At 59.9% G+C, this 13663-nt stretch overlaps 2 protein-coding genes across 2 annotated transcripts; both read right to left on the bottom strand.

Moving 5' to 3' along the window:
* Positions 1–2819: 2819 nt before the first annotated feature.
* Positions 2820–10248, bottom strand: ICAM5 (intercellular adhesion molecule 5). Its single transcript, XM_019015226.3, has 11 exons — positions 9482–10248; positions 8266–8535; positions 7798–8118; positions 7285–7572; positions 6731–6985; positions 6351–6599; positions 5653–5898; positions 5278–5556; positions 4956–5195; positions 3982–4248; positions 2820–3259 (listed from the first exon to the last, which is right to left on the bottom strand). Exons 1-11 carry the CDS (start codon positions 9561–9563, stop codon positions 2982–2984), a joined length of 2775 nt encoding a protein of 924 aa, XP_018870771.1. The 5' UTR covers positions 9564–10248; the 3' UTR covers positions 2820–2981.
* A 793-nt stretch (positions 10249–11041) lies between these two features.
* Positions 11042–12653, bottom strand: ICAM4 (intercellular adhesion molecule 4 (Landsteiner-Wiener blood group)). Its single transcript, XM_004059982.4, has 3 exons — positions 12202–12653; positions 11770–12072; positions 11042–11622 (listed from the first exon to the last, which is right to left on the bottom strand). The coding sequence occupies exons 1-3, from the start codon at positions 12593–12595 to the stop codon at positions 11504–11506; spliced, it is 816 nt and encodes a 271-aa protein (XP_004060030.1). The 5' UTR covers positions 12596–12653; the 3' UTR covers positions 11042–11503.
* Positions 12654–13663: the final 1010 nt, after the last annotated feature.

The following is a 13663-nucleotide window of genomic DNA, read 5'->3' as shown; positions in this document are numbered from 1 at the left end:
GCAAGGTGGCCTCAGCTCTGCCGGTAACCAGGCCTGGGGGAAGCACCTAGCTCCCACCTCCAAGAGTGACCCAGATCAGAGGGCAGTGCTGGGTGGAAGAGATAAGTAGGAGGAAGGAGTGAGGCCCCCACCCCTGCCCAAGGGTGTGAAGAGAGCAGAAAACAGGCACTGAGAGAGGACGAGCTCTAGGTCACACTGAGAAAAGCCAGCCGGGCCAGGCACAGTGGCTCAGGCTTGTAATTCCAGCACTTTGGGAGACCGAGGCAGGTGAATCACGACGTCAGGAGTTCGAGACTAGCCTGACCAACATGGTGAAACCCTGTCTTTACTAAAAATACGAAAATTAGCCGGGCATAGTGGTGGCGCGCGCCTGTAATCCCAGCTACTCAGGAGGCTGAGGCAGGAAAATCGCTTGAACCTGGGAGGCAGAGCTTGCAGTGAGCTGAGATTACACCACTGCACTCCAGCCTGGGCGACAGAGAGACCCTGTCTCAAAAAAAAAAAAAAAAAGAAAAAGAAAAAGACAGCTTAGATTGTGCCTGACGCATAGTAGGTGTTCAAAAAAAGTTTTTGGATTTTTTCGTTGTTTGTTTTTAGAGACAGGGTCTTGTTCTATCACCTGGGCTGGAGCACAATGATGATATCATAGCTGGAAGTGGCTTTGACCTCCTAGGCTCAAAGGATCCTCCTGCCTCAGCCTCCCAAGTAGCTGGGACTACAGGCATGCACCACCATGTCTGGCTAATTTTTGAAAAATACGCCAGGCATGGTGGCTTACAGCTGTAATCCCAGCACTTTGGGAGACCGAGGCAGGTGGATCACCTTAGGTCAGGAGTTCGAGACCAGCCTGGCCAACATGGTGAAACCCTGTCTCTACTAAAAATACAAAAATTAGCTGGGTGTGGTGGTGCATGCCTATAGTCCCAGCTATTTGGGAAGCCAAGGCAGGGGAATTGCTTGAACCCAGGAGGCAGAGGTTGCAGTGAGCCGAGATTACACCACAGCACTCCAGCCTGGGTGACAGAGCAAGACTCCATCTCAAAAAAAAAATTTTTTTTTTTGAGGCCGGGCGCAGTGGCTCACGCCTGTAATCCCAGCACTTTGGGAGGCCGAGGCGGGCGGATCTCGAGGTCAGGAGATAGAGACCATCCTGGCGAACACGGTGAAATCCCATCTCTACTAAAAATACAAAAAAAAATTAGCTGGGTGTGGTGGCAGGCACCTGTAATCCCAGCTACTTGGGAGGCTGAGGCAGGAGAATGGCATGAACCTGGGAGACGGAGCTTGCAGTGAGCAGAGATAGTGCCACTGCTGTCCAGCCTGGGCGACAGAGCGAGACTCCATCTCAAAAAAAAAAAAATTTTTTTTGAAGCATGTTTTTTGTAGGGTCTCGCTATGTTGCCCAGGCTGGTCTGAAACTCGTGGGCGCAAGGGATCCTCCCACCTGGGCCTCCCAAAAGTCCTGGGATTACAGGCTTGAGCCACCATGCCCAGCCCCCTCAAAAAACACATTTTTTTTTTTTTTTTGAGACAGGGTCTCGCTCTGTTGCCCAGGCTGGAGTGCAATGGTGCGATCTCGGCTCACTGCAACCTCTGCCTCCGGGGTTAAAGCGATTCTCCTGCCTCAGCCTCCTGAGTAGCTGGGACTACAGGCATGTGCCACCACGCCCGGCTAATTTTTTGTATTTTTAGTAGAGACGGGGTTTCACCATGTTAGCCAGGACAGTCTTGATCTTCTGACCCCATGATCCACCCGCCTCAGCCTCACAAAGTGCTGGGATTACAGACGTGAGCCACTTCGCCCGGCCTTAATTTTTTGTATTTTTAGTAGAGAAGGTGTTTCACCACGTTGGCCAGGGTGGTCTCGAACTCCTGACCTCAAGTGACCCCCCTGCTTTAGCTTCCCAAAGTTCTGGGATTCAAGCGAGAGCACTGTGCTCGGCCCTGGCTAATTTTTTTTTTTTTTTTTTTTGAGACGGAGTCTTGCTGTCTGCCAGGATGGAGTGCAGTGGCGCGATCTCGGCTCACTGCAAGCTCTGCCCCCCCGGGTTCATGCCATTCTCCTGCCTCAGCCTCCTGAGTAGCTGGGACTACAGGCGCCCGCCACCACGCTCGGCTAATTTTTTTTTTTTTTTTTTTTTTTTGTATTTTTAGTAGAGACGGGGTTTCACCGTGTTAGCCAGGATGGTCTCGATCTCCTGACCTCGTGATCCGCCCGCCTCGGCCTCCCAAAGTGCTGGGATTACAGGCGTGAGCCACCGCGCCTGTTTTTTTTTTTTTTTTTTTTTTTTTTTTTTAAGACGGAATCTCGCTCTGTCGCCAGGCTGGAGTTCAGTGGCACGATCTCGGCTCACTGCAACCTCTCCCTCCGGGGTTAAAACGATTCTCCTGCCTCAGCCTCCCGAATAGCTGGGACTACACGCTCGCGCCACCATGCCCAGCTAATTTTTGTATTTTTAGTAGAGACGGGGTTTCACCATATTGGCCAGGATGATCTCGATCTCATGACCTCGACCTCGTGATCTGCCCGCCTCGGCCTTCCAAAGTCCTGGGATTACACGCGTGAGCCACCGCGACCGGCCTTGGCTAATTTTTGAAAAATATTTTTTGTAGGGTCTCCCTATGTTGCCCAGGCTGGTCTGAAACTCTTGGGTGCAAGGGATCCTCCCACCTGGGCCTCCCACAAGTCCTGGGATTACAGGCCTGAGCCACCACCCTCGGCCCTCTCAAAAATCGCTTTTTGAATGAATAACTCGGGAGGTCACGACTGGAACCCTGGGCTTGTTCCACCTTGCAGAAACAGAAGCGGAGACAGGGAGTTCCTTTATAAAAACTTTATTGAGGGGATGGGTAGAAAATGGGGGTGACGCCCTTGGAGTTGAATACATAAATAAATGAATAAGTAAATAAATAAAGCAATAAATAAGCCCCCGTGTGCGTCTGGGGGGCGTCCCCCGGCCCGCGGGGAGAGGGGAGCGGGCTCACGCCGATGTCAGCTGTATGGCGAAGACCTCGCCCTCCGCCGGCGACTCGGCCGCGCCCCCCGCTGCCTCGGGTCCGCCCTCCGCGCCTGCCGCCCCGCCAGCGCCGCCGCCCGCTCCGTTGAGACACACGGCCTCGCCTGAGCTCTCGGCCTCCTGCACGTTGTACTCGCCCTTCTTGCAGGCGGTGGACTGCACGTAGAAGGCCAGGCCGGCCCCCGCGGCCAGCAGCGCCGCGCCCCCCGCCGCGCCGCCCACGGCGACCCATAGCCACGGACCTGCGGGGTGGAGACCCTCGCGGAGGGTGGCCAAGCTCCGGGGGGCTTCTCCCACCGCCCCCCGCACTCCCACAGGCACGAAGTCAGTCCTCATGCCCCGGGGAGCTCACTGTCTGGCCTTGGGAGAAGGGAGACAACCCATGCAATAAGGCCACTCCCAGTGCCAGGGCGACCCAAGACCCGATTTATATCGCACTTCAGCCCATGGGGATATAAACCCGTGACCACACTTAGCCCCCTGGCGACAAGTCAACTCTCCCCATCCCCCAAAAAATGAGGATCGGCAGGACCAGGTCAGGTTCCCCCGACCCCAGAGAGAACCCAGCCCCAGGAGCTTCAGGAAGTGAGAGAAGGCGATCTTGACCCCTCTCTCCATCATCCAATGACTTTGGTCCCTCCCCAATCTTCCCCACAGTGGATTGTGAATTGGGTCAAGTATCCACCACGCAGAATCCATCCCAAGTTTTTAAGTCCTTTCCTGCAGCAGTGACAGCCCCGGAGGGTCCCTCCCCTTGAATTCAGTCCCCCTGCCACCTACATCTCCCACCCCTCAACGTGCGATCAACAGCCCCACCCGCTCAGGCACCTTTGACTTCTACTCTGTTCCACTTCCGTCTAGTCTACCGGGACCGAGAGGGAGGCAGGCGGGGCCGGCCGCCCCAAGACCCAGGTCACGTCCCCTCTCAGATACCTCGCCCCGCCTCTCCCCAGCTGCCACTTACCGGCCACGCGCACCGTGATGCGCCGCGCGTGGCGCCCGTGCGCGTTGGTGGCTGCGCACTCGTACTCGCCGCCGTGGCTTCCCATGGCGCCTGCCACGCTCAGTGTGCTGTTGTTGCTCGACAGGCCGATGTTGAGGGCCCCCGGGGGCGCGCGCCAGCTGATCTGGGCTGGAGGCCAGGCCTCCGCGCGGCAGGTCAACGTGAAGTTTCCGCCTGGGCGCACGCCTCCAGGGGGCGAGGCAGCAAGTTCGGCCACCACTGGCCGGTCTGAAGGGCACAGAAGGTGAAGTGGGGCTTAGCGCCGGCCCAGCCACTGATCAAATGCCCTGCTCCGGCCCACCACGATCGATGGGAGACCACCGCGCCTCTGATGGGCAGAAGAGGATCCTGCCTCCTATCAGAGCCTCCTTCCCCGACAATCAGGCTGCTGTTGCGGCTAAAATTCCTCGCCCTTCTTCACCGAATGGAAGGAGGTGAAGCACAGGTCAGTGTTCTAATCCAGGATTTGAGGAGGGCCGTGCTGCTATTCCCTAGAATTTTCTTTTTTTTTTTTCTAAGAAAGAGTCTCACTCTGTTGCCCAGGCTGGAGTGCAGTGGCGGGATCTCGGCTCCCTGCAACCTCTGCCTCCCAGGCTCAAGCGATTCTCCTGCCTCAGCCTCCCAAGTAGCTGGGACCACAGGCGCCCACCACCACGACCGGCTAATTTTTGTAGAGACGGGTTTTCGCCATGTTGGCCGGGCTGGTCTCGAACTCCTGGCCTCAAGTGATTCATCCGCCTCAACCTTCCAAAGTGTTGGGATTACAGACCTGAGCCACTGCGCCTGGCTAGAATTTTCATTACCCCCTGGTTTAGGCTGGAATTCCCTGTCCCCGAGGAGAATGGGATTGGGAGAGGTGCCCTTGAATGCTCCCACCGCTGCGAGTCATTCTTCCGAGGACCGTGTCCCCTCCATCCGGTGCTGCCCCCACTCACATTCCACGCCCACAGTGACGGTCCGGGAGTCCGTGCCATGCGCATTGGTGGCCACACAGTGGTAAGTGCCCGCGTCCTCTCGGGACACGCGCTGCTGCTCAGGCCATGGGATGCCTTCCCGAGAGCAGCGCACTCCTGGGGAAGGGCGACCCCGGGCGGCGCAGGCCAGCGCGGAAGCCTCAGCCCCTTCCAGCCACGTCTGGTGACTTGGGCAGGTAGATTCATCCATCTCCGGTGGCGCTGCAAAGCAGCCATGGGGGATGTCAGGGAGTGCCTGGACCGTGGGGCACCCCTGCTCCCTACCCGCCTGGGCCTCGCTCACACTCCGCGCTCACGACGACTGTTTTGGCCACGGAGCCGTGGCGGTTGGTGGCGTTGCAGACGTAGATACCGGGTGCCAGGACTCTAGGGATTCTGGGAGCTCTGGGGCTAGGGTCTGGGGGTGCCAGCGGCAGCAGCACCCCCTCAGTGGCGCCCCCGGAGCCCACGCACTTCACGCTTGGCTGTGGCTTCCCATCGACCTCACAGGAAAACAGGCGCCCAGATCCTTCCACCCATGTCCAATTGCTGGGGCAGCTCGGCTCCTCAAACCTGGGGCCATCTGGGAAACAGGATTGCAGGGGCTCACACAGGGGCCAGGAAGTCCAGCCGGGGTTGTCCCACAGATCCTGCCTAACTCCGCGGTGCCCCTACTCACATTCCACCGTGACGGCCACATTTTTGGCCGCAGAGCCCCGAGGGTTGGTGGCTTCGCAGCGGTAAGTGCCCGCATGCTCCCGGGCCACACGCAACAGCCCCTCGATGACGGCCCCGAGCTCTCCAGAGCGCACGCAGATCACATCAGGCGGCGGTACTCCGTGCGCCACACAGCTCAGCGAGGCTTCTGTTCCCTCCAACCAAGTAATGCGTTCTGGGCAGCCCACGCTGTCCAGCGCTGGTGCGTCTGGAGGAGGGAGTGTATTGTTGACTTTGGGGTTTGGGGGCAAATCTGACGTCCCTAGACCCTCCTTGGCGCGGCAAGGCTTCCACGAAGTGTTGTCCCTGCATAACCCTTGGACGCCGATCCAAGGAAGTGTCACGCTAGTCGAGCCATGCACTCTGTCTGGGAGCTTCCTGAGCCACCAGTGGCGCCTTTTTCGGTCTAAAAACTTAAACACTCTGGACTGCCCGCCTTTCCACGACTCCGCCCAAATACCGCGCCCTAGGCTAGGGGCACGCCCACCCGGTCCCTTCCATCCTCCAAGATCTTTCTCCAACCCCACTAATCAGCCTCTTCCCTTTCCCAAAACCTCACCCAAAGGGACACCTCATACCCTACTCCTACTCTTCCCTGGAGGCTGGCCACCCTCCAGACCCTGAACCAGATAGAAATGCACCCTGCGCACCCCCACTCACACTCCACCGTTAGCGTTACGTCCTTGACCGCCTCGCCTTGATCATTGGCCGCCTTGCAGCGGTAAGTGCCTGAGAGCGCCCGAGTGACTGGACCCAGCAGGCCCAGAGCCAGCACGGCCCCGCCGTCGGAGCGCGCACAGTGCACTGAGGGTTCTGGGTTCCCGCGGGCCTCGCAGCGCAGCGTCTGCTCTGGGCCCTCGGGCCACGTCCAACTCCTGGGGCAGTCCGAATCGTCTAGCCGGGGAGCGTCTGCGGGCAGGGCGTGGGGTTACAGAGGCTTAGACGTAAGAAATGGCTCCGCCTCCACGACACGGCGAGGGAGCAGGCGGGTCCTTGGAAGTCACCAGGAGGTGGGGGGCGAGGGGTTATCACCAACTCACATAGGACACGAAGCTCTGCGCTCCTGTTCTTGATCAGGGTCTCCCCGTCCACGTCGAGGGTGGCGTCGCAGAAGAAGCTGCGTCTGTCGTCGTTCTCGGTGGCATTTAGCTGAAGCTGGGCGGGCTGCCCCGGGACCGCGGCTGGAACTCCCTCCAGTGTGACCAGAGCTTGGGCCCCAGCTGCGCAGGTTACTGTCACCATCTGCCCCTCGGAGACGCTGGGTTCGCTCAGGGTCAGGAGTGGTGCAGGGAAGCCTGGGGGCGGAGCATTTGGTCGGAGTATACTGACCATACCCCTCCCTCCGGTCAAGGCCCGCCCCTTATCTGCCTGAATCCTCGGGGTGCTGAGACCGAATTAGGGTACCGCGCCCCGCCTCTCAGGCTGTACAGGCTCCTCCTCCCCAGCGATTACGTCTCCGTCCCCACCTGCCCCGCCCCCTCGGGAAACTCGGGCCACGCCTGTTCCGGTACTGAGGTCCCGCCCACTCTTCGCCCCGCCTTCGCATTCCTCTGGTCCCACCTCGGAGCCGCGGAGACCCCGCCTCCTTCCTTACTGTAGATGGTCACGTTCTCCCGGGTCTCCCGGTTTTCGCCCCCCAGGGTGACGTTGCAGACCAGCTGCCTGGCACCCTCCTGCTCTGCGCTAGCTGTGGCTGTGGCAGTGGCCACGAATGCGTCCCCTTCGAGGGTGACATCAGGACTCAGATTCTGGTCCCCCAGTGCGAGGTAGACCCTGGCCTCTGAGGCTGGAAACAGTCCGTCCAGAGTGCAGCTCACGGGCCTTTCCGAGCCAACTTCCAAGAGCCGGGGAGCAGCGAGGCGCGGGGGATCCGGAGACAGGGCTAGGGGTCGAAGAACCAAGTTTGAACGAACTCCGAGCGCTCAATATGTCCTAAGCACTTGACATGCACTATCTTATCGTATTATCATCCTCAAGGCACGGAGGGGGAAACAGCTCAGCCGGCGAGGGTTGAAGTCGGGATCAGCATTCAGATGTATCTACCTCTAAACCTCCTAAACACCGACCGACCCCACTGGGTCCCCATCTCCTCCCCACACCCACTCACAGAAGGTTCGGAGCTCTCTGGGGGCCGAGCTGTTTTCAAACAGTCCCAGTCCGTGCGGCCGCAGGTCCAGCTCCGCGCGACACGAGAAATTTGCTCCATGGTCCTCCCTCCGAGCCAGTACCGTGGCTGTGAGCACCGCGCCCCGCGCTCGGGGTGGTTCACCGGCGAAGCTGCGGCGGATCAGCTCCTGGGCGCCCCGCAGCAGGGTCAGCGTGAGGCTCGCACGGGGCCCGGCGCCGGGGACCCTACAGCTCAGGGTGAAGTTCTCGCCCACCGGCTGCCAGGGAGGCAGCGGCATCAGCTCTACGCGATCTGGTCGCTCTGCAAGGGGGAAGAGTCCGCAGCTCTTTGAACGCCGGGACTTGGAACAGAAGGTGGGGCCTGAAGGGGAGGACCCTGGGACCCAGAGGGCGGGGCCTGGGAGGGAGGGCGAGTAGTGGAGTACGCGCGTGGCCACCCAGAACTCACGGAAAGTGCGAATGAGCCCACGCGCCTGTAGTGTGCGCCGCGCGCAGCGGAAGAAGCAGACGGGCTGAGTCTCCGGCTCGCGAATGTCCACCAGCTGCCGCGCCAACCAACGCAAACCCCTCTGGGTCCCGTTTCGGCGCAGCGAGGTCTCCAGGCCACCGCGCTCCGGCCGAGGGCAGTTGGTGCTGCAATTCAGCCACAGCGAGCCCCCGCGCTCCACGAACGCCACGCGAGGCTGCAGGTCCGCCCAGAAGGGCTCCTGCGAGACCGCTGCCCAGGGAAACGCGGGCTGAGCCTGGGGAGCCAACTCCCTGACATCTTAGAGCCCCTATGTCGAGTCAAGGGTTCTCAGAGGGCGGGGAGGAGGAGGAGAGGCTGCAGCCTGGGAAAGAACCCAGGCGTCCCGCGTCCTGCCCAGGCCTCCGGTTTAAAGGCGCGTTCCCAGAGTCTAAACCTCGAGGGTGTCTCTGGGACGTGGTAGCAGAGAGCCATGGTCTCCAAAGCGCCGATGGAGCGGCGGGAAAGCATGGGGGGAGGGGGTAGAGGAGAGGAAAGGTGGGTTCTTGGATGAACACAGCAAGTCTGAGAGAAGGGGACCCGGGATGGGGGATGGGGGATGAACCAGTTCTCAGGGTCCTGGCAGAATGCCGGGATACAAGGAGAGTGCGTTTGCGGCAAGGGCAAAGGAGAGACGAGGCTGGGTCAAGGATCAGGAAGGACCCTACACCCGGTGAAGAACACGGAGCCGGGACGCAAGGCTGGGCTCATGGAAGGAACCGCGGGAACAGCTGAGGGACCCGGTTGCCAGGGCTCTGGGTGGAGCGGGAACAGCGCCTCTGAGTCAGGGTAGTTGGAGAGATGGAGTCTTCGCGGACCGCGAGTGGGGAAGATGCCAGTCCGTGGACCATGGTGCACAGCAGAGCGTAAGGAGGTACCCGGGGAGCGGACAGGAGAGACACTGGGTCTCCAGGGCGAAGGGTTGTGTGCGGAAGAACACCTAGGATCTCGAAGCGGGTAGGGGCTATCGAGGAGTCAGGAAGCTGGGGCTCGGGTGTGTGTTGGGGAGGAGGGGGAAGGGGAGAAGACTCAGGCTCGAGGTGGGGGCAGAGGCGTGGGAGCGAGGCGAGGGCGGAGCTGGGAGGGACAGGAGGCCGTTTCTCAGGTCCAGGGACTCCGCCCCCGCCCTGTCCACCCCGAACCAGAGCGGGGCTCTTACCTGAGAGGCCGAAGAGCCCCAGGCCCAGAGCAGCCCAGAGGCCGAGTAGCGCCCGGCGCAGCCCTGGCGAAGGCCCTGGCATCGCCGCGGCGGGGAAAGCACAGGAGGCGAGGAGAGCGCGAGCCGAGGAGCTGGGCTAGAGGACGGCTCCGCGCGGCGCGGCGGGTGGGGTGTGGGGGAGGCAGAGTTGCGCTCGGGGATTGGTTTAACGTTGGTAACTTGGTTTCCAAGGAGGGGGCGGCGGCAGAGGCGGCGGGGGGGCGGGAGGCGAGCGTGCGCTAAGCTCCTGGCCTTGGTGAAGGCGAGCTGGCAGGAGCGAGCGACCCCCGGGGTCTACGTGGAGGCCGGCATGATGGCCCGGGGCCTTCTGGGGGCGACCACGCTCTCTCGCGTCATCCCCGGCCGCGACTCTGGGATCGGGGGATGCTGGGTTGCCCTTCCCAAACCCCTACCCCAGCCCTGGCTGAGATGCTATGATAATGAGCTGTACTCCGAGCTCCGCCCCCACATTTAGCTCCTCCCACCAGCGCCCCTTAGGGCGGGGATACATTTGGGGACTAAGAGAGATTTGGGAGGCACTGGATGGGGAAAGGACAGTGCTAGGGGAGGGTGTGGGGATGCCTCTTTCACTGATCCTTCTCCTTTTGACCCCGCGGAGCCATACCTCTAAGCACCCCTCCGGGTCAGCTCCGGCACGCGACGGAGGGGGCGGGACGAAAGTGCCAGCGAGCCGAGGACACGTGTGCGTGCGCGCAGCGTTCGCGGGCGTCTAAATTAGAATCCGCTCGGCTCCGGGTCTGTATTTACCCAGGGTGCAGCGGGCACGTGTCTACTCAGCGTGTGTGAGCTCGAGCCACCCTGGAGCGCCCGAGTCCGCCTTCTGCTCGGTGGACGGGGGCCCTGACATCCACACGAGAACGAGGGACCGAGGGTGATGCTTTTGACTCCGCTTCCGGGCCCCAAGCTTTGACACCCCCCACCCCCAACTCCATGCGCTCATCTGGCTGGGTGACTACCAGGACATCGTCAGAATTCGAGTTTGTGATATTCCCTGTGGACCATCTGATCACCCCTTCCCGGCTGCCACCACATGGATACCTCTTCTGCGTATCCATGTCCCTCAATATGTCCGTGGGACCCTCCCCTCCCCACCATTCGTGGTCTCACTCCAGCGTGGTAAGTTATTTTGGAGATGAGCTCTCGCTCCACAGTTGTTTGGCCTCCAGGAAAGCACAGGGTCTGAAGGTGGGGCTGGGATAGCAAACTTAACATCCAATCAGAGCTGCCGCGTGGTGGCGGCGGCGCCAATCAGGAAAGCCATACCATGAACCCCACCCCTCCCCTGCCCGTGGCCCTCCCCGGCCGGCGCTGATCCCACTCGATAAGGCCAGCAGAAGGAGAGGTTTCTGTGACACCCGCTAGGGATACACAGAGTCTGGGGCTTCGGGACCCCAGGTGGGCCCTGAGTGAGGAAACCTCAGGTGCCCTCAGAGAGACAAGGAACTTGGAGAAAGTGATCGCAAAAACAAAAACAACAACAACAAAAACAAACCAGTTCCTCTGAAGAAGGGCAGTAATGGGGACCCTTAGGTCACAGGACAGAGGCTGGTTAAGGAAGCCTTTATTGATTCCAGAGGGTTCCCCCGCCAATATTTATTTTTATTTTTATTTATTTTTGGAGACAGGGTCGTGCTCTGTCCCCCAGGCTGGAGTGCAGTGGCACGATCAAGGCTCACTGCAACCTCGACTTTCAGGGCTCAAAGGATCCTCCCAACTCAGCCTCCCGGGTAACTGGGACCACAGGTGCGGGCCACCACACCCGGCTAATTTTTGTATTTTTTGCATAGACGGGGTCTCACTATGTTGTCCAGGCTGGTCTCGAACTCCTGGGCTCAAGCGATTCTCCTGCCTCGGCCTCCCAAAGTGCTGGGATTACAGGCGTCAGCCACCATGTATGGCCATTTCCCCAGATTGTTCCATATTCCTCTTTTGTCTCGCTCAGCCGGCATAGAACATCCCCCTTTACGCCTGGGACTTCATAGCTAGGCACTTGCACAGGTACGCAGCGCCCACAGTGAGGAGGATCCCTACAAGGGCAGCGATGGAACCGGAGGCCAAAGCTGTGGGCGCGGGGCTCCAAGCTGGGAGCAGGAGGCGAGAATTAGGAACGGAACACAGGGAGGTCTGTCGACCCGCGTGGAGCTCACGCTTGGTCTGTGCGCCCTCTTGGGGTCATAACTCTCTCTGCCCCCTTCCTCCTGGTCCCCAGGGTTACAGGGGTGCCTCACCGAGCATCAGTGTAATGGGTGCCGAGCTGTTGCGGACCACCAGGCCGTCGAGATTGAGGCGCGCGTGGCAGATCACGGGCTGCCAGAAGTCGCGGGGTCCAGCAGCAAACTCGTAGGTCAAGGTCACGTTGGCCAGATCCAGGCTGGTGAAGCGCTCCAGGCTTTCCGAATAGATGACCCGGCTTCCGTGCCTCAGGGTCACCACCAAGTAGCCCACCGGGAACACCTGCGTCACGTGGCAGCGCAAAGTGTATTTCCTGCCCTTTAAGACCGGAGGCTCCAAAATCACGCTGTGGGGCGGTTCTAAGGCAAGGGGGAGCCTCTGAGTGAGGTCCGCGGGCGCTCCCTATAGAGCGACTGTCAACTACCCTCCCCCCACCTCTTCCAGCCCCCTCCCCTCACCCCAGCCGGGACCGAGCCCCTGTCCCTCACTGTAGGCGGTGATCCTGGCGGTGGCCCAGCGTGTTTTTCCTGCGCAGGTCACGAGGCAGTGCGCGAGGGAGCTCCAGGCCCTTACGTCGAGCAGCTGGTAAGACACCCAACCCGGCCCTCTGAGCGTCTTGCCCTGCCGCAGCGGGGTGCGGAGGCTGGAATTCTGCGGCTGGGGACAGCTGTTGCTGCAATTGAGCCGCACTGACTTCCCCGGCTGCACAGCCACGAATTCCGGGCTCATGCGCACCCAGAAGGGCACTGAGGTCCCGGAGGGCGCGAGAGGGCTACCCTTGGGGCCTTGCGCCCGCTTAGTCCGGCGTCCCAGCGCGCTCCCAACTCCCGGGTAGGCGGCCGCCAAAAAAAACAGCAGCGACAGAGGGAACAGAGACCCCATGGCAAAAAGCCCGGACTCAGGGGCCCCGCGCCAGAGAGCCAGGGCCGGTTCTAGAGATAAGGAGGCCCACAGCCCCGCCTCCTCAACTCCACCCTGGAGAGGAAGGGGAGGCCCCAACAGAGGGCCCGGGAGTACTGCAAAAAGGGATTCCGCTCCCCAGGTCAAGAATGAGATTCCAGGCCTCATTAGAAACCAAATGTTTTTTTCTGGAGAGGAGTCTTTAGTTTTCACTAGAGACCCAGAAGGTCATAGAAAGTCCCAGATTTGGACCAGAACCTCACGGTATGGCCATCAACCCACAATGTTTTCTTGGGGGAGGAAGTGGGAGGATCAGGCTGTGGCTGCTTAGAAAGGACTCCAGCTGGATGTGACACCTCCCCTCAACTCACACAAGGCTGAGGCAGTTGAGAAAGCTTTATTAACACAAAGGAAGTCTGGGCAATGTTGCGAGACCCCGTCTCTTAAAAAAAAAAAAAATCAAATTTGCCAGGTGTGGTGTTGTGAGCCTATGGTCCCAGCTACTCAGGAGGCTGAGGTGGGAGGATCACTTGAGCCCAGAAGGTCAAGACTGCAGTGAACTATGATTGCACCACTGCACTCCAGCCTGGGTGACAGAGCGAGAGCTTGTCTACACACACACACACACACACACACACACACACACACACACACACACACACGGATGAGGCTTCCAAAGCTGGGAGGGAGTCCTCCAATAAATTGGCCCCCTTCCCCACTGCTTGCAGGACCCTGATCACTGCAAGAAACTGGAGCTGCATAGTGCAAGCTCCCAGTGAAATGCAAACAGGACAAGAGGACAAGGCATAGCTTGGGCATATTCCCTGGGCACTCATGTCCAGACATGACCACTGAGTGTCATTGTGAACACTGGCAGAAATGTATGTGGGTGGGGAGGTGGCTAACAAAGGTGTCAGTTTTGGGGGGAAGGGAGGAATAAGGCCTCACTGGGTAATCTCTGAACCTGTAACCATTACTAGTCCATATAGTGCTTTTGTGCCGATAGAAAAATCACTCCTTCTGGGGAAAGGTAGGTTGGCCAATGAGAAG

Source organism: Gorilla gorilla, chromosome 20, assembly GCF_029281585.2.
Source record: "Gorilla gorilla gorilla isolate KB3781 chromosome 20, NHGRI_mGorGor1-v2.1_pri, whole genome shotgun sequence".
NCBI classification, from domain to species: Eukaryota; Metazoa; Chordata; class Mammalia; order Primates; family Hominidae; genus Gorilla; species Gorilla gorilla.
The sequence above is the reverse complement of the archived record's forward strand: the minus strand, read 5'-3'. Positions and strand labels throughout refer to the sequence as shown.

What these genes read in the sequence shown, in the direction of transcription:
- ICAM5 (XM_019015226.3), bottom strand. Translation starts at nt 9,563, where the DNA reads ATGCCAGGGCCTTCGCCAGGGCTGCGCCGGGCGCTACTCGGCCTCTGG. An exon ending in GGAGAACGTGACCATCTACA is followed by an intron (nt 6,986 to 7,284) that starts GTAAGGAAGGAG and finishes CTCCGCCCCCAG; the next exon opens with GCTTCCCTGCACCACTCCTG. An exon ending in CGCAGAGCTTCGTGTCCTAT is followed by an intron (nt 6,600 to 6,730) that starts GTGAGTTGGTGA and finishes CCCTGCCCGCAG; the next exon opens with ACGCTCCCCGGCTAGACGAT.
- ICAM4 (XM_004059982.4), bottom strand. Translation starts at nt 12,595, where the DNA reads ATGGGGTCTCTGTTCCCTCTGTCGCTGCTGTTTTTTTTGGCGGCCGCC. An exon ending in CGCCAGGATCACCGCCTACA is followed by an intron (nt 12,073 to 12,201) that starts GTGAGGGACAGG and finishes CCCTTGCCTTAG; the next exon opens with AACCGCCCCACAGCGTGATT. An exon ending in ACCCATTACACTGATGCTCG is followed by an intron (nt 11,623 to 11,769) that starts GTGAGGCACCCC and finishes TCCTGCTCCCAG; the next exon opens with CTTGGAGCCCCGCGCCCACA.